The 22,267-nt window shown below is 38.6% G+C and overlaps 1 protein-coding gene across 1 annotated transcript in view; it reads right to left on the reverse strand.

Moving 5' to 3' along the window:
* TRIP4 (thyroid hormone receptor interactor 4) overlaps positions 1–22,267 on the reverse strand; it is a 67,064-nt gene that overhangs the window by 33,693 nt on the left and 11,104 nt on the right. The window contains exons 4-7 of the mRNA XM_047862938.1: positions 16,392–16,604; positions 14,920–14,998; positions 7,574–7,703; positions 4,290–4,505 (exon numbers count right to left, since the gene is read on the reverse strand). Coding sequence (XP_047718894.1) covers positions 4,290–4,505; positions 7,574–7,703; positions 14,920–14,998; positions 16,392–16,604 — 638 coding nt within the window. The remainder of the gene's footprint in view (positions 1–4,289; positions 4,506–7,573; positions 7,704–14,919; positions 14,999–16,391; positions 16,605–22,267) is intronic.

Below are 22,267 nucleotides of genomic sequence, written 5' to 3' on the forward strand. Positions count from 1 at the left end.
CCAGAAGTCGTAGTAAGGTCCTCTACTGGCCCAGCACAAAAGTGCTTACTCCTTTCTCTGAAGTCCTATAGCACCTACTATTTAAATAGTCATCAGGGTGCCTGGGTAGCTCAGTCGGTTAAGGGTCCAACTTCAGGTTGAGATCAGGTCATGATCTCACAGTTTGTGGGTTTGATACCCACATTGGGCTCTGTGCTGACAGCTCAGAGCCTGGAGCCTGCTTTGGATTCTTTGTCTCCCTGTCTGTCCCTCCCCACTCATGCTCTGTCTCTCTCTCTCTCAAAGATGAATACATATTGAAAAATATTTTAAAAATCAAACAGCACATACATCCCATGTTATCCTGTGCCCATGGTTTGCTATTTATTTTGGCTCTAAATTTACAAAACAATGTGATGATTTCCATTTAAAGACTGCAGAACTAATCCTAGGGTAGTAGGAGATCACAGATCTTAGAGGAACTGTATCTTATTCTATCCAGTACCTCTACATTACCTACTGCTATACTCCATGTCCCTGCCAGATGCTTGACAAATGTTTGTGGATAATGATAATTCTGAGGCACAACATAATGAAAGGATTTTACCAGTAGAAAAGACTAAAGATATTTGTTAGGAACCTTTTATATGCAAGGCGACTTAAATAAGGTATGGAAAACATGGTTCTTGCCTTCAAGAAGCTTTGAATCTAAATGGCAGGTTTAAGATAGCTATGAAGATGATGAACAAAACATGGAAGGATGTAGTGCTACTATGAGGAGAGTTATTACAATGATTATTATTATAATCCCATGTGTTGTACCAAGTAGGTAGACATTTCAAAGGCAAAGATTGTGGGAGAGATTTCCAAACCAAGGAAAAAGCAGAAACACAACAGGCATAAAGCTAAAAAAGAAAAAGAGAGAGAAAGAAAGAAGAAAAAAAACAAGAATTTTGAGGGAAGAGGGGAGTCTAAATAAAATAGGGTGGGGACAGTGAGATCTGAAGAAGGAAATAATTTTGAAATATAATAAATGGTAAATGTACCTACAACTCTAGAACCTATACAAGAAGCAATACAAATAGCTAATCAGTACATTTTTAGAATGTTCAGACTTACCAGCATACAACCAAAACAAAGAAATATAAATAAAAATTTTCACAAAATAAATACAATTTTTCGTATGTGAGAAGAGCAAATGTTTTTTTTTAAATGTTGAGAAGGGGATGAAGAAACTAGTATCTTACTACCTGGTTATAGCTGGTAAGTCAAAAAGTATGCATAATTTAAGATACAATTTGAGATACTGTCCAATTTAACTTCTAAAGGGCTGTATGTACTTTTTATTGAACATAAAAATAACTTATTATAAAGGCAATTTATAACTGGAAAATACAAATTAATGGGAAAAAAAAGAAAAATTCCTAAACCCATCACCAAAAAATAATTTTATTTTTTTTCTTTATGTTTACATATCACATACGTAATAGGTAAGAACAAATAATTATTTTGAAGCTAGTGGAAGAATTTCTTTTATGGAGAGAACAACCTTTGTTTAGGAAAATTCTACAATGGATTTGGCAGATCCGAAAGAGAAGGCCAAAACTGAAACTTGTGGAAAGCATTACTATGTTTACCAATATCCAATTGTGGGGGGGGGGGGGGGGAGAAGGGGGGAGAGAAAGAGAGAGAAAGAGGGGTGGGGAGAGGATGAGAAGAGAAAGGAGGGATGGGGAGGGAGGGAGACAAAGAGGGAAGGAGGAAGAGAGGGAGAGAGAATGAGGGGAAGGGAGAGAATGAAAGAGAAGGGGAAGGAGATGGGGATGGAGGGGGAGACAGAGGGAGAGAGAGAGAGAGAAAGGGGGTGGAGAGGGAAAGGGAGAGAGGAAGAGAGAGAAAGAAATAGAAAGGGGGGTGGAGAGGGAGGGAGGAAGAGAGAGAGAAAGAGAGAGAGAGACAGACATACAGACAGACAGACACCATTTCCAAAACAAAAAACAGGAAAATCCTGTGCTTTCTTTTCAGTGCTATGCTGGAGCCAATACACATGTCTCTGAACTCTATGTTCAGTGACTTCATGTTGGTAACTTGAAATTGGCCATGACAGGAATTTTTCATGAGACTTTATTTCTTAGAGCAGTTTTAGGTTCACAGCAAAACTGAACAGAAGGTTCACACATTTCTCATATGCTCCCTGACTCCACACATCCATACCTTCCCATTATCAGCCATTCCTCACTTGAGTAGTACATTTGTTAAAATTAATCAACCTACACTGACACATTGTCACCCCAAATCCATAATTTACATTAGGATTTACTCTTGGCATTGAGGCTGTACCATTTTAATAGTCCCATCCACAGTAAGAGAGCATATTCATTTTCCTATACTCACAGACTATGCATGTAGTATTTTGTATATATGTATTTTTTATTTCAGCCAATTTAATGATACATTGTTTTAAAATCTCCATTTCCCTTATAACTAGTTGAACATTTTATTTATTTATTGCTTAAAGTTTTATTTAAGTAATCTGTACACCCAAGATGGGACTTGAGCCCAGAACCCCAAGATCAAGAGTCACATGCTCTTCTGACTGAGCCAGCCATATGCCCCTAGTTGAACTTTTAAAAAAAAATTTTTTTTAATGTTTATTTATTTTTGAGAGAGAGACAGAATGTGAGTGGGGAGGGGCAGAGAGAGAGGGAGACACAGAATCCGAAGCAGGCTCCAGGCTCCGAGGTGTCAGCACAGAGCCTGACACATGGCTCGAACTCACAAGCTGTGAGATTGTGACCTGAGCTGAAGTCGGACACTCAACCGACTGAGCCACCCAGGCGCCCCAGTAGTTGAACATTTTTTTTTAAATTCCTATTGGCCGGGAGGCCTGGGTGGCTCAGTCGGTTAAGTGTCCGACTTCAGCTCAGGTCATGATCTCATGGTCTGTGAGCTCAAGCCCCGCATCAGGCTCTGGGCTGACAGCTTGGAGCCTCCTTTGGATTCTGTGTCTTCCTCTCTCTCTGTCCCTCCCCTGCTTATACTATGTCTCTCTCTCTCTCTCAAAAATAAAGAAACATTTAAAAAAAGTTTTTTTTTTTAATTTCTATTGGTCATTTGTATTTCTTCACCTGTAAATGGTCCTTAGGCTTCGCTCGTCTTTCTACTGGATTGTTTGGTATGTTTCTTTTAATTTGCAGGTCTTTACATACTATAGATCTTCCTCTTTTGACTTAAAAATGTTTAAAATATTCTCTCAGCTTGGTAGCATTTTTTTACTTTATTTAAAATATCTCGTCTTAGGGGTACCTGGGTGGCTAAATTGGTTGAGCTTCCGACTTCAGCTTAGGTCATGATCTCACAGTTGTGCAGTAGAGCCTCACATAGGGCTCTGTGGTGACAGCTCGGAGCCTGGAGCCTGCTTCGGATTCTGTCTCCCTCTCTCTCTGCCCCTCCCCCACGCACACTCTTTATCTCTCAAAAAAATAAGTAACATTAAAACATTTTTTTGACATCTCGTCTTTTTGTCTTCTGGGTTGTGTATTTTGCTTAGAAAGAGCTATGGGACCCCTGGGTGGCTCACACAGCTAAGTGTTGGACTCTTGATCTCAGGTCAGGTTATGGTCTCATGGTCTCATGGTTCATGGGATGGAGCCCTGACTCCCTGAGTCAGGCTCTGTGCTGACAGCACAGGGCCTGCTTGGGATTCTCTGTCTCTCCCTTTCTTTGCCATTTCCCTGTGCCCACATACGCACGCATGCTCTCTCTAAAAATAAACTTAAAAAAAAAAAATACTTTATTACACCAAGACTGTATCTATATTCTCCTGCATTTCTTTATTTATTTCTGATCCTTTTACCTCTTTTACATTTAACCATTTAGCCAAACTTATTATCACAGTATGGTTTGAAATAGAGATTGAATGTCAATTTTTTCCAAGCTGGTGGCCAATCATCCCAGCATGTATTTAACCCTTTCCTTATTATTTAGAAATGCTACCTGCTTTAATTACTAATTTACACATGTATACACACAAACACATACAATGCAGGTTTTGTTCTGGATTCCTTTACATTCCCATGCCCAAATGGCATCTCATTGTTTAAAAAGTTTTTTATCAAACTATAGTAATTATCTGGAAAAGTTACCCTCACTGTTCATTTTCAAAATTTTCTTAGCCACTCTTACATTTTTCTATTCCAAATGAATGTATTATTTTTAAAATCAACAAAAATAACAGATCCATGAGAGGGGGCAAATCCTTTTTAGACAAAATGCCCCCTCCCAGACCCTTTCTGGTGCTGCCCACTTACTTGCTGTGATACTCTGCTAGAGGATTTTCATCTTCCACGATCTTCCTGCCTGCAAAGTCAATGGTGATTTTCTTAGAGAGCCGCGACATATGTCGAAATTCTCTCAGCTCCTCCTCTCGTTTTTGCAGGGTCTCCCGCTCAATTTTAGACAACCACTGGTTAGAATCACTGGCAAAGTAATCTGACTCATCATCAATGACTTGCGTCCTTCGAATGCTAAGGAGATAAAGAGAACACATGTCAATTGGGTTACCTGTTGACAAAACAGGGACTTGATTACCGGAAAACTGTTTTAAGGCAGTTTACTCTTTGCTATCCTTAAAGTATCTGAAACACAGATGCCCAAAAAAGTTCCATAATAAGGTCAAGCTCTGCTTGGTCCCCAGCTTCGGCATGTACCTTATCCCCACAGCAGGCCTAGCTCAGCTCATAAAACTAATCTCACCTTCAGGCAGAAAAAGACACAGCCTCACAATCCATTGTTCTTCTAACTCTTTCTCACTAGTCCAGCCATAACTGGGTTATCACCTGGTTTTGCTGCATCTGAGTTCATGTCTTGGCAGCTTACTCACTATCCTAGTTCCTCAACAAGTGGGGTCCAGTCGATTCCTGCTAGTCCCAACTGCTGCCTTTCCCTTAGAAACTTAAAGAGTTCTATTCTGGACAGTTTAAGGCCCATGGCTTACTCTTAGGACATCCTACTACCCTACTACTACTATATGTCAGTTTCTACCCCTTGCCCCCCCAATCTTATCACTTGTCCCTCACTAAAACACTGGATCAAATTCTAAGATATGTCAATCAGACCTAAGATCATATCAACAAAGAAACTGAGAACTAGAAGGAATTTTAATGACCCAATTCTCTCATTCTACAGATAATGAACTTGGGGTGGGGCTCACAGAAGTTAACTGACTACTCCAAATGCACAAATCCAGTCACAATTGACTCCGTGCCTAATTATTACAAATTAGTGATATACAAAGGCATAGGGAAATACTGAAATCAGATTCATATACTGATTTCAGTTTTTCAGGACATGGCTGGAATTATACAAGTTTTAAAGTAGACTGAGAGTGGGAAGTTTCAGAGAGCTCAGGAGAAACCTGCTCCTATATGTGAACCTAAATAATGAAACTAGTATCCTGGAACACACAAGAAAAGGAGCAGTATCTGTGGAGAGAGACCCTTTTCTAGTTTCTATTTACCAAGAAATGTACTCCATTGCTAATTCTATTTCTAATGACAGTTTTATTGAGTAGGGCTAGAAGTGATACTTAAAAGATTAAGAGTAGGGGTGCTTGGGTGGCTCAGTCGATTAAGCATCCAACTTTGGCTCAGGTCATGATCTCAGTTTGTGAGTTCGAGCCCCACACTGGGCTCTCTGCTGTCAACGTGGAGCCCATTTCAGGTCCTCTGGCTCCCCTTTCTGCTCCTCCTCAACTCACACACACGTGGTCTCTCTCTCTCTCTCTCAAAAATAAACATTAAAATAATAATAATAATAAATATTGAGTGAATAGGAGTTACAAACCTTGTGATGGGCTTACTTCAGAAATAGCTTTCATTAGTCAGATAAAGACAAGTATCATATGACTTCATTCATATGAGGACTTTAAGAGACAAAACAGATGAACATAAGGGAAGGGAAACAAAAATAATATAAAAACAGAGAGGGGAACAAAACATAAGAGACTCTTAACTATGGAGAACAAACAGAGGGTTACTAGAGGGGTTGTTGGGGGGGGATGGGCTAAATGGGTAAGGGGCATTAAGGAATCTACTCCTGAAATCATTGTCGTACTATATGGTAACTAATTTGGGTGTAAATTAAAAAAAAAAAAAAATTAAAAAGAAAATAGCTTTCAAGGCGCCAGGGTGGCTCAGTCAATTCAGTGTCTGACTGGATTTTAGCTCATGTCATGAGCTCACAGTTCCTGAGTTCGAGCCCAGTGTCACGCTCTGCGCTGACAACACGGAGCCTTCTTGGGATTCTCTCCCTCCTTCTCTCTCTGCCCCTCCCCTGCTCTAACTCAAAAATAAATAAACTTAAAAAAAAAAAGCTTTATGGGGCGCCTGGGTGGCTCAGTCGGTTAGGCGTCCGACTTTGGCTCAGGTCACGATCTCACTGTCCGTGAGTTCGAGCCCCGCGTCGGGCTCTGTGCTGACTGCTCAGAGCCCGGAGCCTGTTTCAGATTCTGTGTCTCCCTCTCTCTCTGACCCTCCCCCATTCATGCTCTGTCTCTCTCTGTCTCAAAATAAATAAACGTTTAAAAAAAAAAAAAAAAAGCTTTCAAAGTTGTATCTCAGATTTACAGCAAAGGGTTTGGAAGGAGGAAGTATGTCTAACCAAAAACTTGTAATGCCAGAAATAGACTCCTAGGTCAGTTACAATACATAGGAGATTAAGGGTTCTCCAAGGACCCTCACAGATTCCCACATGGCCATTTGAGAAACGAATGTATAAGTCCTATTTAAACATTTTTTACCACTAACTGGCTTTCAATACATATTTTGTATAAAAGAAGAAAAAGGTGAAAGAGAAAGAAAAAATGAACTAACAAATTGATAAAATTGTCTCCTACAGAGAAGTCAATGGGCTAAATGACAAAAGTGTAGGAGTGTAAAAGCCTATTTAGGAACTTTTTTTTTTTTTTTAAGTAGGCTCCACGTCTGGCAGAGCCCAACACAGGGCTTGAACTCATGACCCTGAGATCAAGACCTGAGACGACATCAAGAGTTGGACACTCAACTGACTGAGCCACCTTATCCGCCCTAAATTTAGGGACATTTTAATACACTGATCATTAAATCAGAAAACAAATTTAGTGTTAACGGGAAGGGGAAGGGTAAACCAGGCCTTCCCAGGATATGCCACTACCTATGCCCTTTCAGAAGCAATTTCTTATAGATCCTCCAGAGCCCAGCACAGTCGTTTGCACACGGTAGGTACTCTAACATATGGTGACTGATGGAATGAATGGCTGCAAGGAAAACAACTGGGGAATTCTGTCAACCCAAATCAACTTTCTGGCGGTATACTAGTACTAGCATCTGGCAAAAATTTAATAATGTTGCAGGGTAAGATGCTCTTTATGGGAACCTATCTTACTCAAACATGAATTCAAAAACAAGATGTAGGCCTCCTATGTAGCAGAGCTCTTCTTTTGCTGTGAATCTTTCATACTTCACTGTAAAAAGGTATCAAGTTCCAGAATAATGTTTTAATGGCCAGGATATGTAGACCACTCTATTTCTTACCATTTGTTATTCTAACCACATACCTAGTTCTGTCAAATTCTAACAGTTTGTCCTTATGCTTAATAGCCTTCTCCAGACCAGACTTAATTCGCAATTCTTGATGAGGAAGAAGGTCCTTGGTAGAGATGTCCACCTTTCCAGAATTCTCCGTCCCTGAAATTCAATAAGGAAAGCAAATGGTATCAGACTGTAATATAAATCAGTTGTATCACTGTGCAGCAAAGAACAAAATATCAGAAGATCTGGCTCTGTTTTAAATGGCTGACAGCCTTCATTTCAATGAAAAACAAATAATACGTGCTAGGCTTTACTTATTAAGCACCAAGCAGGGTTTCACACAAGATTGGTTTTCAGGAAACATTAGGATCCACTTCTTCCCATGTGGAAATTTGGATCACTAAGGGTACCAAACTGTTAAACAATATAAAAAGGCCATGTAAAGGAAAAGATTTATTAAGTAGGGGTGACTACAACCTTTAAACATACTTTCAGGGGTGCCTGGGCATCTCAGTCGGTTAACCATCTGACCCTCGATTTGGGCTCAAGTCATGATTTCATGGTTTATGAGTTTGAGACCCATGTGGGGATCTGTGCTCACAGTGCAGAGCCTGCTTGGGATTCTCTCTCTCCCTCTCTCTGCCTTTTCCCCATTCGCAATCTCTCTCAAAATAAATAAACTTAAAAAAAATAAACATACTTAGACATAGCAAAATTAAAAAAGACAATGGAAGAAAAAAAGAGTAGAAATTGCAGGAAACGGACAGAAATGAATACTGGGTGGCTCAGTCAGTTAAGCGTCCAACTTTGGCTCAGATCATGACCTCACATTTCGTGGGTTTGAGCCCTGCATTGGGCTCTGTGCTGACAGCTCAAAACCTGGAGAATGCTTCAGACTTTGTGTCTCCCTTTCTCTGCCCCTCCCCCGGTTGTGCTTGATCTCTCTCTTTCTCAAAAATAAGCATAAAAAAAAATTTTTTTTAATACTGAAAACTTATTAGATGCTAAGGCACTTAATATATATTATTTAATTCTCCCAATAACCGTGTAAGACAGTTTATATTATCTTTGTTTTATAAAAAAAGAAACTAAAGTTTAGAGCGATAATATACTTACTGAGTCACTCAGAAATTAAAAGGTGGAAACAACATTTAAACTTAGGTCTAACTCTAAAGCCCACATTCATTCCTCAGCCCATGTGTCATCTCCTACATGACAGCAAACCATAAACCTATATATCACAGAAAAGAGAGCCATGAATTATGATAAAGCCAAGATCTAAGATGCATTAGGAAAACAACGAGGCTATAATTAAGGCTGACCTTATGCTTATTTTAAACTCCAGGCCTGTTCAAATTCCTATCAAAACTCTCTCTTAAGATTAAAACGAAAGGGGCACATGAGGGACTCAGTTGGTTAACCATCAAACTTGGCTCAGGTCATGATCTCACAGTTTGTGGGTTCAAGCCCCATTCGGCTCTGTGCTGACAGCTCAGAGCCTGCTTCGGATCCTCTGTATCCCTCTCTCTACCCCTTCCCTGTTAGCACACGTACATGCTTTCTAACAAACAAATAAACATTTTAAAAAAAGACTAAAGAGAGAGAGAAACAGAGATTCTTGTGTTCTGAACATAAGAAAAACACTTAGGGGGCACCTGGGTGGCTCAGTTGGTTAGGCTTCTGACTCTGGCTCTGGTCACGATCTTGTGATTCATGAGTTCAAGCTCTGCATCAGGCTCTGTGCTGACAGCTTGAAGCCTGGAACCTGCTTTGGATTCTGTCTCCTTCTCTCTCTGCCCCACCCCCACTCGCACTCTGTCTCTCTCTCTCTCAAAAATAAACATTTTAAAATATTTTTTTTAAAAAGGCATTTATAACTACCTTTTCTCATAATAATGACCTTAAAGAAATTCTAACTGAAAAAATATGGAGATAATGTTCAACCTCTTCAATAAAATAATTAACTACAAAAATAAAAATATTTGAAATGTCAAAATTCAATAGTGACAGATTTTAGTCATTATGCTGTTGTAGACTGATACAATATTTTGGTAAAGTAATGTGGCAAATACATTTTAAGTGTCAAAAATGATCATATTAAAGACAAATACCATATGATTTCACTTATATGTGAAATCTAAAAAAAAAACACAAAAAGCAGAAACAGACACCTAAATGCAGAGAACTGGTGGCTGCCAGAGGGGAGATGGATTGAGAGACAGGCAAAAAGGTATGAATGGGAGTGGGAGGTACAGGCTTCTGGTCACAGACTGATTAAGGAAGAAAAGTACAGCATACAGAATCTACTCAATGGTATTTTCATAGCATCATATGGTGACAGATGGTAGCTACATGTGTGGTGGTGAGCATAGTAAAACATGTACAATCACCGATCACTAAGTTATGTATACCTGAAACTAATATAACATTGTGTATCAACTATACTTCAGTTTTAAAAAAAATAATAATATTCTTTAAAAAAATAAAAAGTAAATAAATAAAACTCATCTTCTTTGGGGTGCCTAGTTGGCTCACTTGGTGGAACATGCAACCCTTGATCTCAGGGTTATGAATTCAAGCCCCACGTTGGGTGTAGAGATTAATTTAAAAAAAAAACAAAAACAAAAACAAAATAATCTTTGACTCAGTAATCCCATTCTTGGGAATTTATCCCAAAGCAATAAATTGAAAGATATATTAACAAAGGTGACTGTAATATTTATAATTTTTGAAGAGTCAAAATTTTCAGTAACTGGAAGTAGGTGATCAAATTACAATAAATCAAGTTAATAAACTATTTTGGGCCACTAAAATCAATAAATGTGAAGAATATATAGCAACATAGAAATTATAAAATACTAATAGAGAAAAATGAAAACAAAAGAAAAAAAGGAAAACAAAATCCTATACACACTATGATCACTAATACCAACCAATTTTTATTTTTTATTTATTTTTTTTAAACACTGATTTATTTTTGAGACAGAGAGAGCATGAACAGGGGAGGGTCAGAGAAAGAGGGAGACACAGAATTTGAAACAGGCTCCAGGCTCTGAGCTGTCAGCACAGAGCCCGACGCGGGGCTCGAACCCACGGACCGTGAGATCACGACCTGAGCCGAAGTCGGACGCTTAACTGACTGAGCCACCCAGACGCCGCCCCAACCAATTTTTAATGAAAAAAAAAAAAAAAGAAAACAAAACAAAACTATGAACTAAAGCAAAAACAAAAATTTGCATAAGTGGAAAGTAATGGATACATTGTTTTTCCTTTTAAAAATGTCCTGGGGCGCCTGGGTGGCTCAGGCAGCTAAGCAACCAACTCTTGATTTCAGCTTGGATCACCATCTCATGGTTCATGAGATCAAACCCTGAATTGCGCTCACGTTGTTGGTGCAAAGCCTGCTTGGGATTCTCTTTCTCCCTCTTTCTCTGCCCCTCCCCTGCTTGTTATTTCTCTCAAAATAAATAAATAAACATCCAAAAAAAATTTTTTTAGGGGCGTCTGGGTGGCTGAGTTGGTTGAGCGTCTGACTTTGGCTCAGGTCATGATCTCATGGCTCGTGGGTTCGAGCCCCACATCGGTCTGTGCTGACAGCTCGGAGCCTGGAGCCTGCTTTGGATTCTGTGTCTCCCTCTCTCTCTGCCCCTCCCCCACTCATGCTCTTTCTTTCTCAAAAATAAACATTAAAAAAAATTTTTTTTTTGATTCTTAATGCCCTTAAATATTTTTAAGATCTTTGTAATGTTTGTTTAATGTTTTATTTATTTTTGAGAGACAGAACGTGAGCAGGGGAGGGGCAGAGAGAGAGGGAGACACAGAACCCCAAGAAGGATCCAGGCTCTGAGCTGTCAGCACAGAGCCTGATGTGGGGCTCGAACCCACGGGCAGATCACAACCTGAGCCAAAGTTGGATGCTTAACTAACTGAGCCACCCAGGAGCCCCAAATGTTTATGTATTCTTGAGAGAGAAATAGAGTGTGTGCAAGAGTGGGGGAGGGGCACAGACAGAGGGAGACAGATGATCCCAAGCAGGCTCTGCACTGACAAGAGAGAGCCCAATTTGGGGTTCCAAGTCACAAACTGTGAGATCATGACCTGAGCTGAAGTTGGATGCTTAACCAACTGTGCTACCCTAAGCTGAAGTTGGACGCTTAACCAACTGAGCCACCCAGGTGCCCCCCCCCAAAATTTTATTCTTTTAAAATGTTCATTTATTTTTGAGAGAGAGAATGTGAACGGGGGGGAGGCAGAGAGAGAAGGGGACAGAGGATCTGAGTCAGGCTCTGTGCTAAGAGCAAAGAGCTCAGGGCAGGGCTAGAGCTATGAGATCATGACCTGAGCCAAAATCGAAAGCTGGACTTTTAAGTGACTGACTCACTCAGGTGCCCAGAGTGGGGCTCAAACTCACAACCCTAAGATCAAGAGTTGCATGCTTCACTGCCTGAGCCAGCCAGGCACCCGTGTCCTTAACAATTTTTATTAAGTGTTTTTCAACTATAAAAGACAAAGAAAAGGGCATCTGGGTAGCTCAGTTGGTTGAGTGTCTGACTCTTGGTTTCAGCTCAGGTCATGATCTCTCAGGTTTTGAGTTTGAGCCCTGCATCAGGCTCTGCGCTGACAGTGGGGTGCCTGCTCAGGATTCTCTCTCTGCCCCTTCCCTGTGCTCTCTCAAAACATAGGCTAACTAAAAAAAATAATAATAAATTATTAAAAAAGGACTTAGAAAAGAGTTGCAAAAAAAAAAAAAAGAAAGAAAAGTTCTATATAACTTTCTGTCAGTTTCCCTTAATGCTAATACCTTATCTCACATAACCATAGTACAAGTATCAAAAGAAATTAACAATCGTATCCTTTTTTTTAATTTAAATTTTCGTTAGTTAACATACCGTGCAATATTGGTTTCAGGAGAATTCAGTGATTCATCACTTACGTACAAACCCAGTGCTCATCACAATTAAGTGCCCTCCTTAATACCCATCACCCATCTAGCCCATCTCCCACCCACCTCTCCCCATCAACCCAGAGTTTGTTCCCAACAGTTAAGAATCTCTTGTGGTTTGTTTCCCTATCACCTCTTTCCCCCTCCTTCCCATATATTCATCTCTTTTGTTTCTTAAATTCCACATGAGTGAAATCATAGAATATTTGTCTTTCTCTCATTGACTTATCTCCCTTAACATCTGCGTTGTTGCAAATAGCAAGATTTCATTCTTTTTTGATGGCTGAGTAATATTCCATTGTATATGTATACCACATCATCTTTATCCATTCATCAGTCGATGAACATCTGGGTGGCTGCACCAGTTGCATTCCCACCAACAGTGCAAGAGGGTTCCCCTTTCTCTGCATCCTTGTCAACAGCTGTTGTTTCTTGTGTTGGTAATTTTAGCCATTCTGACAGGTGTGAGGTGGTATCTCACTGTGGTTTTGATTTGTATTTCCCTGATGATGAATGATGTTGAGCATCTTTTCATGTCTCTATTAGCCATCTGGATGTCTTCTTTGAAAAAGTGTCTATTCGTGTCTTCTGCCCATTTCTTCACTGGGTGATGTTTTTTGAGTGCTGGGCTTTAGAAGTTCTGTAGAGATTTTGGATACTAACCTTTTATCAGAGAAGTCACTTGCAAGTATCTTCTCCCATTCCGTGGGTTGCCTTTTAGTTCTGTTGTTTCCTTCACTGTGCAGAAGCTTTTTATCTTGATGAAGTCCCCGTAGTTCATGTTTGCTTTTATTTCCCTTGCCTTTGGTGAGGTGTGTAGTAAGAAGTCACTCTGGCAGAGGTCAAAGAGGTTGTTGCCTGTGTTCTTCTGTAGGATTTTGATGGTTTCCTGTCTCACATTTAGGAATTTCATCCATTTTGAATTTATTTTTGTGTATAGTGTAAGAAAGTGGTCCAATTTCATTCATTTGCAGGTCGCCATCCAGTTTTCACAACACCATTTGTTAAAGAGATTGTCTTTGTTCCACAGGATATTCTTTCCTGCTTTGTCAAAGATTAGTTGACCATATAGTTGTGGGTCCATTTCTGGGTTTTCTATCTATGTGTCTGTTTTTGTGCCAGTATCATACTGTCTTGATGACTACAGCTTTGTAATATAGCTTACTATAATACTATCAACTAAATTACAGTCTTCATTTGGATTCCAACATTTTTTCCATTAATGTTATTTTCCTGTTCTGGGATCCAATTCAGGACCCTACATTACAGTTACTTGTCATGTCTCCTCAGTTATCGTCTAATCTGTGACAATCTTCAGTCTTTCCTGGTTTTTCATGACTTTGCAAATCTGCTATTCTTTAACTTTTCATCCAACAGTTTTAGCATCCATTGGTGGATCTTCCCTGTAGCAATTACTACTGCTGTGGTATTCTAAATGGCGATTTTCTACAACCCTCATTCCTTCACATTATTAATTGGAATTTTTCTATAAGAAAAAGCTAACCCTTCTCCCCTATTTATTAACTTATTCATTTAATTCAGGACATTAATTTTATTATCTCAGTTATAATCCAATATTATTATTAGTTTTTTACTCAATGTTATGTGGCTTTAACACTTAAAAAAATTTTTTAACATTTATTCATTTTTGAGAGTGAGAGAGACAGAGCATGAGTGGGGGAGGGGCAGAGAGAGAGGGAGACACAGAATCCAAAGCAGGCTCCAGGCTCTGAGCTGTCAGCACAGGGCCCAACGCGGGGCTCGAACTCACAAACCGCGAGATCATGACCTGAGCCAAAGTCGGTCGCTTAACCAAGTGAGCCACCCAGGCGCCCCAACACTTTTTAAAGAAATAAAAGCTTGTAGGGGTGCCTGGATGGCTTAGCTGGTTAAGCCTCTGACTCTTGCTTTCAGCTCAGGTCGTAATCACACGTTTCAAGAGACTGAGTCCTGCATTGAGCTCTGTGTTGACAGTATGGAGCCTGCTGGGGTTCTTTTTCTCCCTTTCTCTGCCCCTCCCTTGTTCATGTGCACTCTTTCTCTCTTGCACAAAATAAATAAATAAACATTTTTTAAAAATATAAAATAAATGCTGAGAGAAGCACCTGGGTGCTTTAGTCAATTAAGCATCCTTCTCTCGATTTTGGCTCAGGTCATGATCTCGTAGATCCTAGGATCGAGCCCCACATCAGGCTCTACTCTGACAGCATGGAGACTGCTTGTGATTCTTTCTTTCCCTCTTTCTCTGCCCTTTATCCACTTCTCTCTCTCAAAAAAAAAAAATAATATAAAAAAAAATTTTTTTAAACACCTGTAGGATAAATGAGTAAATAAACTGCATCTTGCATACCAGTATACAAGAAAAACAATCACAGACACAACAAAATGTATTAATCACCATAGTGATCCAATCAGAACATTGTTGCCTACCTGACATTAGCTTCTTCAGCAATTTCTGGCTTTTGTTTGAGTCACGCTGTAAAATATCCTGTTCTTCACGAGTACATACCTATAAAGTAACAAGAACAAGACACATGATCCAATAGTTACATTAATTTTGTCTTAATATATCTAAAAAGTAACCTCAAATTACACGAGATATGGCAATAAAATGAGACCATTGGTGCTTTTTGTTATCCAAACCTAACAAAAATATACAAATCCAAATTAGTTTGCCCTGGTCTCTTTCGATTTTTCCCTTCTTACGTGAACCATAGAAAAAATTGATCTCATTGGAAGTGTCCCTAAATGATTTGATAGCTAAAAAAAAAGAAAAAAAGAAAAAAATCTAACCTACTTTCAAAGGACAAAGATTTGCCATCATTGAATATTGGGGAAAAAATATAATACTTTTTTTTTTAAAAAAAGACTTCCAGTTCTAATCATTTAATCCAAGTCTTACAAAAGAAATTATAAACAGATGTCTTATTAGAAAGAACCAGAAAAACCAAATTACAGTGCCACCAGTGAAAACTAGTCTTTTATACTATACATATTTCATTTGTCTTTGAATACTACCTACTTACAAAATAATGAATATATTAAGCAAAGAAAAAGTTCTATTTATTACAAAATGACTACAATTATAAGGGAGGCAAAAAAGGAGTTACTTTCAAACCAACTTCATACTGAGTTTATAAAACTACAAGACTTCAAAGGCCAATCTGCTTTACGTTACTCTTTCTTGAATTTAAGGATTCAAAAGACTTATCAGAAAACATGGAAATTGCCTAGAGGTTGCTGCAGTGGCACAAAGTTCCCACTAGCAGCTATAGGGTGTTTTTCTACAGAAAGCCCCATATCAGAGGATATTTACTGCTGATTTAAGAATGTATTTTTTCATTTTATATTTTTTATTGTAGATACTATATTTTTCAGGTCATCTACTACTAGCTTATTTTTTTTTTCAGCTTAGTTTTTGAGTGTACTGTAAAAAGGCACCAGAGAAGGGAAAACAAGGCAATATATAAAATGGATGCCTTTACCAACATCAAACACCATTGCTTCTGCCAACCAGCTCAACTGGCAGAATAAGCTTTGCAGACAACTCATTAGGGTGTTTGTAAGACAGTCATTACTACCACACTCTTGAGATCATTCTCTCAGACAACGAAGATGGAGATGAGTTGTCCTGGAAATAGAAGCTGTAATAACCTGAGGATTATGTTATAGTACAAGACTTGGAGCCTTCAACAATATATATACTCAAAACTCTTCTCACTAACAGTCCTCAGTACTAAGATATAACCTTGGTTTCTGGATTAATCGAATTCCTGCTACTGGAGTTTACTGGACATTTGAGGGAAGAAATTTCCTAAGAAAAAATAAATTACTAAGAATGTGAATGTCCCTATGTACTCAACCAAAAGATAGTAAAATAAAATATAAAAGAAACAATTTACCAGAGTGCCACAGAAAAAGCAGGGGCCAGAACCTTCTTGTTCACAGACAATGCGCCCACAGATCAGACAGTTATTGATCAGCTTGTGCTTCTGGCCCAGGCAATCACAAGGATGGCGACCAGGAATCAGGACTGCAAGCCTGTCCTGTCCCTCTTTTGTGTATAAACTGACAAACTTTGTCTTCTTCTTTAAGGAGCTGCTGTTCTCCTGTGCCTAATTGTACAGATATCAGAAATAACATAAAAAAAAAAATTAATGACAATGAAAATAGTCAAGAAAAGAAAAACCTCAGTTCTGTTCAATGACAACTTATATACTACCTAGGAACCATGACAGAAGGTAGTGAGAGAAACACAAATTAAGGGTTATAATCAAGGGTCTGAAGAAAGGTTATATTCTAGAAAAGCTACCTGATATACCTTGCCTTTTTTGCTAGTAGCTTTCAGTCCCCTATTATAGCTGGTAGAAGGTAAATCTAGCAGTAAAAGCTGTTTACGGGACATATATAGGCATGCTTAAAGTGGAGATCATAAAAACAAGAATGTCTCTAAAAGCAGATGATACAGGTTTAAAATAAGAAAAATTTAAAAAAAATGACTCAATAAGAAAAAGACAGATGACACAATAGAAAAATGGGCAAACTATCTAAACAGGAACTTCATTCAAGAAGATATCCAACTGGCCACCAGACACAGGAAAATGTACTTAAGCTACCCTTCATTACTCATCAAGGTAATGCAAAAGAAAACCAAAATTCAATACCAACCAGAATGGCTAAACTGAAAAAGAAAATACAGAAGAGTGCTGGTAAGGATACAAGAACAATTAAAGCTTTCATACACTGTCAGTGGGAGTGTAAACTGGTATCTACCAAAGCTGAACATATGCATATCTTGTGACTCAGCATTTCAGTTCTTGGATATATACTCAACAGAAATGTGTAAATATGTTCACCGGAAGACATGTACAAGAATATCACTGCAGCAATGGACCTGGAAACTATCCAAATGTTCAACAGATTGATGTATTCACTTAATAGAATTGTCGGTAGCTATGAGAATGAAAAAGTATAGCTACACAAAACAATATTGCTAATTCCCATAAACCATGTTGATTGAAAGAAACCACAAACAAAAGAATACACACTATATAGCTCCATTTACACAAAATTCATAAGCAGGCAAAACTAATCTATGGTGTTAGAAGTCAGGAAGGTGTTTTCCCCGGGGAGGGACGTCGTTTTTTGGGGACAAAATGGGGGTCTTTTAGAGGAAGGGTGATGTTTTGTTTCTGGCTATAAACATATGGCCAGTTTGTGAAAATACATCTGTTCACTTCTGTCTATATGTTGTAAAATTAAAAGTTTAAATAGAAAACTTTATTTATCAGCCTCTGCCTTAGTCCATTCAAGCTGCTATAACAAAACATAACAGACTGGGTAGCTTATAAACAACAGAAATTTATTTCTCACAGTTCTAGAGGCTAGAAGTCCAAGATCAGAGTGCCAGCATGGTTGGGTGAGGGCCCTCTTCCAGGTCACAGAAATGATTTCTTCTAGATCACTGTATCCTAACACAGCAAAAGGGGCAAGGAAGCTCTGTGGGATCTCTTTTATAAGAACACTAATTCGGGGCGCCTGGGTGGCGCAGTCGGTTAAGCGTCCGACGTCAGCTAGGTCACGATCTCGCGGTCCGTGAGTTCGAGCCCCGCGTCGGGCTCTGGGCTGATGGCTCAGGGCCTGGAGCCTGTTTCCGATTCTGTGTCTCCCTCTCTCTCTGCCCCTCCCCCATTCATGCTCTGTCTCTCTCTGTCCTAAAAATAAATAAACGTTGAAAAAAAAATTTAAAAAAAAAATAAGAACACTAATTCTATTCATGAGGGTTCTACCTTCATGACATAAGAATCTCCCAAAGGCCCTACTTCCTAATATAATCGCACTAGCATTTCAACATATAAATTTGGGTGGGGGGGACATAAACATTCAAACACTTATTTATATAGATGCCTCTTGCTTTCCCTTTTCAGAGAAGAAACATCTTCAAGAGTTTTAGCGGATGGGAAAATTACTACAAGGAAAAGAACAATTCTTTGCTACGACATGCTAGAAGTTGAGATACCCAAAGCCAGAAGTTGAGATATAGAGATAATACCATAGAAGTCAACTTAGGTAAATATTAAAATCTAAGAGAGTGCTAAAGATTTTATCTAATCTAGCAGGCTGCCATTTTTCAAACTAGTCAATTATATTTTTGGCTGTCAGTGATCATGGTGAGAAGATTAAAATCTCTAAGCAGAAACTTGTATTTGACTCCCATTAAATTATCCAGTAACAATAACATAAGGTATTTGAGGGCTGTGCTTTGATGAGTTCCCATATACATAATAGGCAATGAGTACATATTGAGAAATACAGGAGAAAAAGGAAGAACAGGACAAGAAAATTCATAGCCTATCACTGCACTGCTTAAAACTATTTACTGCCTTCCCATTGTGCTTAGAATAAAATCCAAGCTACTTATAATGCCCTATAAAACTTTACATATGGCCTCCAGGTGCTCTCCAATCTCTTCTACATATCACTCTTCCCCTGTTCACTATGCTCCAGCCACACAGGCTTCTGATAATTGCTAAACACCTGTCTCCATCTCTCCTTTACACTTGTCATTCTCTCAATCTGAATGGTTCCTAGCCCATCTCTTTATATGCTGCCTCCTTTTCTTTTTTTTTTTTTCTAATTTTTTTTTTAATGTTTTATTTATTTTTGAGACAGGGAGAGACAGAGCATGAACAGGGGAGGGTCAGAAAGAGGGAGACACAGAATCTGAAACAGGCTCCAGGCTCTGAGCTGTCAGCACAGAGCCCGACGCGGGGCTCGAACTCACGGACTGTGAGATCATGACCTGAGCTGAAGTCGGGCGCTTAACCGACTGAGCCACCCAGGTGCCCCAGGGCTCCTTTTCATTGTTCAGTTCTGAGCTATAATTTCACTCCCTCTGAAAGGCTTTCCCTGAATACTCTACCTAAACTAGCTCCCTTCCTACCAACTACTGCCTATCACATTGCCCTTTTTATTTCTTTCATGGCAGTTTTTATAATCTATAATTAATTTTTTTTTCCAACTGTCTTTTCTATGTTTCCTTTGAACCACTAAGATGTAACCTCTAGGAGAGCATAGAAACCTAGAGTGTTTTATTTACTGCTATAATGTATAATGCCTAAATCAGTTCTTGACATACAGTAGACATGCAATACAATTTTCTGAATTTTCTAAATAACCAAATGAACTGCATATAGAACATGGAGACAGATTTACCTACAGGACCAAAAGTGGAACTGTCAGTACACAGCTTGATCATTACTCATGATTCCAGGTCTATGAATTTGCCTACTAACTAAAATCTATTTGTAACCCCCAAATCAACACTCCAGGTGCTTTTACAACCATTTGTGGACATGAGCAGGGTGGCAAAAAATCTGAGCCTCTAAATGTACAGATTTCCCGCTAAGGCCGAGCGAAACAAGAATGATCTGCCTTCTTGTTTCAGCTGTCACGCTGTAAACAAGTGTCTTATTTTCAGTCTATTTACTATCACTTTTTTTGCATTTTTGTGCTTTTTCTTGGTGATCCTAATATTTAAAATGGTCCCATGCATAGTGCTTACATGTTGTCTAGTATTCCTAAGCACAAGGCTGTACCTTATATAATAGATGTGTTAGATAAGCTTTCTTCAGGCATAAGTTATAGTGCTGTTGGCTCTGAGTTCAATGTTAATAAATCAACAAGATATATTAAAGTGTCTTTAAACAGAAACACACATAAAATAAGGTTATGTATTGAATGTTTGATAAAATTGTGACCAGATGCTCACAGAAACCTAATCCTGTATTTCTCCTATGTGTAATGGTTCAGAACTCACTAATTCAGTATACACTGCAGCTCTAACAAGAAATTCCTGTATAAGAGATAAACCATTTTTTCAAAATCATTTTCCAAGTTTGCTTAATGAGTAGAAAATACTTAAGAATTAAATACAGACTCAGAAACAGGTTGTTGAGGGATAAACTGCTCTTAAAGCATTAAGAGATATGAAATCAAAAGTTAAGTCATTATTAATTTGAAGATCTTTCCCTACCCAAGCCTGGGAAGTTATGAGTGAACCATGGTTTTTATTTTACCTTTTGAAACCTATATAACAACAAGCATCAAGGTACCTTATTCATTAAGATCCATTAGTAAAAACAGTGAAATACTTTGTTAAACTAAGATTGGCATCTACTTAACTAAAAAGCTAGGTTGTAGCTGTAGAAACATTGCATAGTCAAAGCAAGCTTCTTTAATGTGGATTGGTAAATGAGTAAGTTGACCAAACAGACTAAAGCAACATAGGACTAAATGGATTAAAAGATTAAATGATTATAAAAAAGAAACACTTAAAAAGATTGCAATATAAAATGTTAAAATATTTAATGGGGTGCCTCAGTTGGTTGAGCGTCCGACTTTGGTTCGGGTCATGATCTTGTGGGTCATGATTCCTGAGTTCAAGCCCCACGTTGGGCTCTGTACTGACAGCTTGGAACCTGGAGCCTGCTTCAGATTCTGTGTCTCCCTCTCCCTCTGCCCCACCCCTGTTCACGCTCTCTCTCTTTCAAAAATAAACATTAAAAAATGTTTTAAAAAATATTTATCAACAACTTCAAAATTTTTAAAAACTGAACTGGAATTTGTGAAAAAGCATCCTGAGGAAACTGACTCAAAGGAGAAAACATAGATAATGGTTTCATGTTGTTTTCAACAACTTTCTCTCCTGGATGTTAAAAATTAATTTATTAAAAGTTCATTAATGTATTGTATGCTATTATTTCATGGCTGTTTTTAAAAGAACAAAATAAGACTTTAAAATTTTTATCCATTACGTGGGGTACCTGTTTGGCTCAACATGTGACTTTTGGTCTTGGGGTTGTGAGTTCAAGCAGCACATTAGGCGCAGAGCTTACTTAGAAGAAAAAAAAATTACTATCCATTATTTGATAACTCTGACCAGAAAATATTCTCTTTATGGTATGAATTTTACTTTTACATTAAGATTCTATACACTTGCAGTCACCACTTATAAAATATATATTTACACACGTCTATGTAATACTTCTACTTTATTTTTTTTAAATTTTTTTTTTTAACATTTATTTATGAGACAGAGAGAGACAGCATGAACAGGGAGGGTCAGAGAAAGAGGGAGACACAGAATCCAAAACAGGCTCCAGGTTCTGAGCTGTCAGCACAGAGCCCAACGTGGGGCTCGAACTCACAGACCATGAGATCATGACCTGAGCCGAAGTCAGACGCTTAACCGACTGAGCCACCCAGGCAACCCAATACTTCTACTTTAAAAACAAGTATTTTGGGGCGCCTGGGTGGCGCAGTCGGTTAAGCGTCCGACTTCAGCCAGGTCACGATCTCGCGGTCCGGGAGTTCGAGCCCCGCGTCAGGCTCTGGGCTGATGGCTCAGAGCCTGGAGCCTGTTTCCGATTCTGTGTCTCCCTCTCTCTCTGCCCCTCCCCCGTTCATGCTCTGTCTCTCGCTGTCCCAAAAATAAATAAAACGTTGAAAAAAAAAATTAAAAAAATAAAAATAAAAAACAAGTATTTTACTGATAAGGGTAATACAAAAAATTACTCAAAATAATGTTCAGATGGATTACAAACCTAAATGTGAAAATTTTAACTTCTAAACTATTAGAGGAAAATTTAGGAGAATATATTTTTCACTTCAGGGTGGGAAAATGCCTTAAAGCTTAAATAAGCTATAAAAAGCATAAAACAAAGAAAAAGATCAATATATTTGACTACATTAAATTTAAAAATTCCTGTGAGTCAAA

Source organism: Prionailurus viverrinus, chromosome B3 (assembly GCF_022837055.1).
Source record: "Prionailurus viverrinus isolate Anna chromosome B3, UM_Priviv_1.0, whole genome shotgun sequence".
Classification (NCBI taxonomy): domain Eukaryota; kingdom Metazoa; phylum Chordata; class Mammalia; order Carnivora; family Felidae; genus Prionailurus; species Prionailurus viverrinus.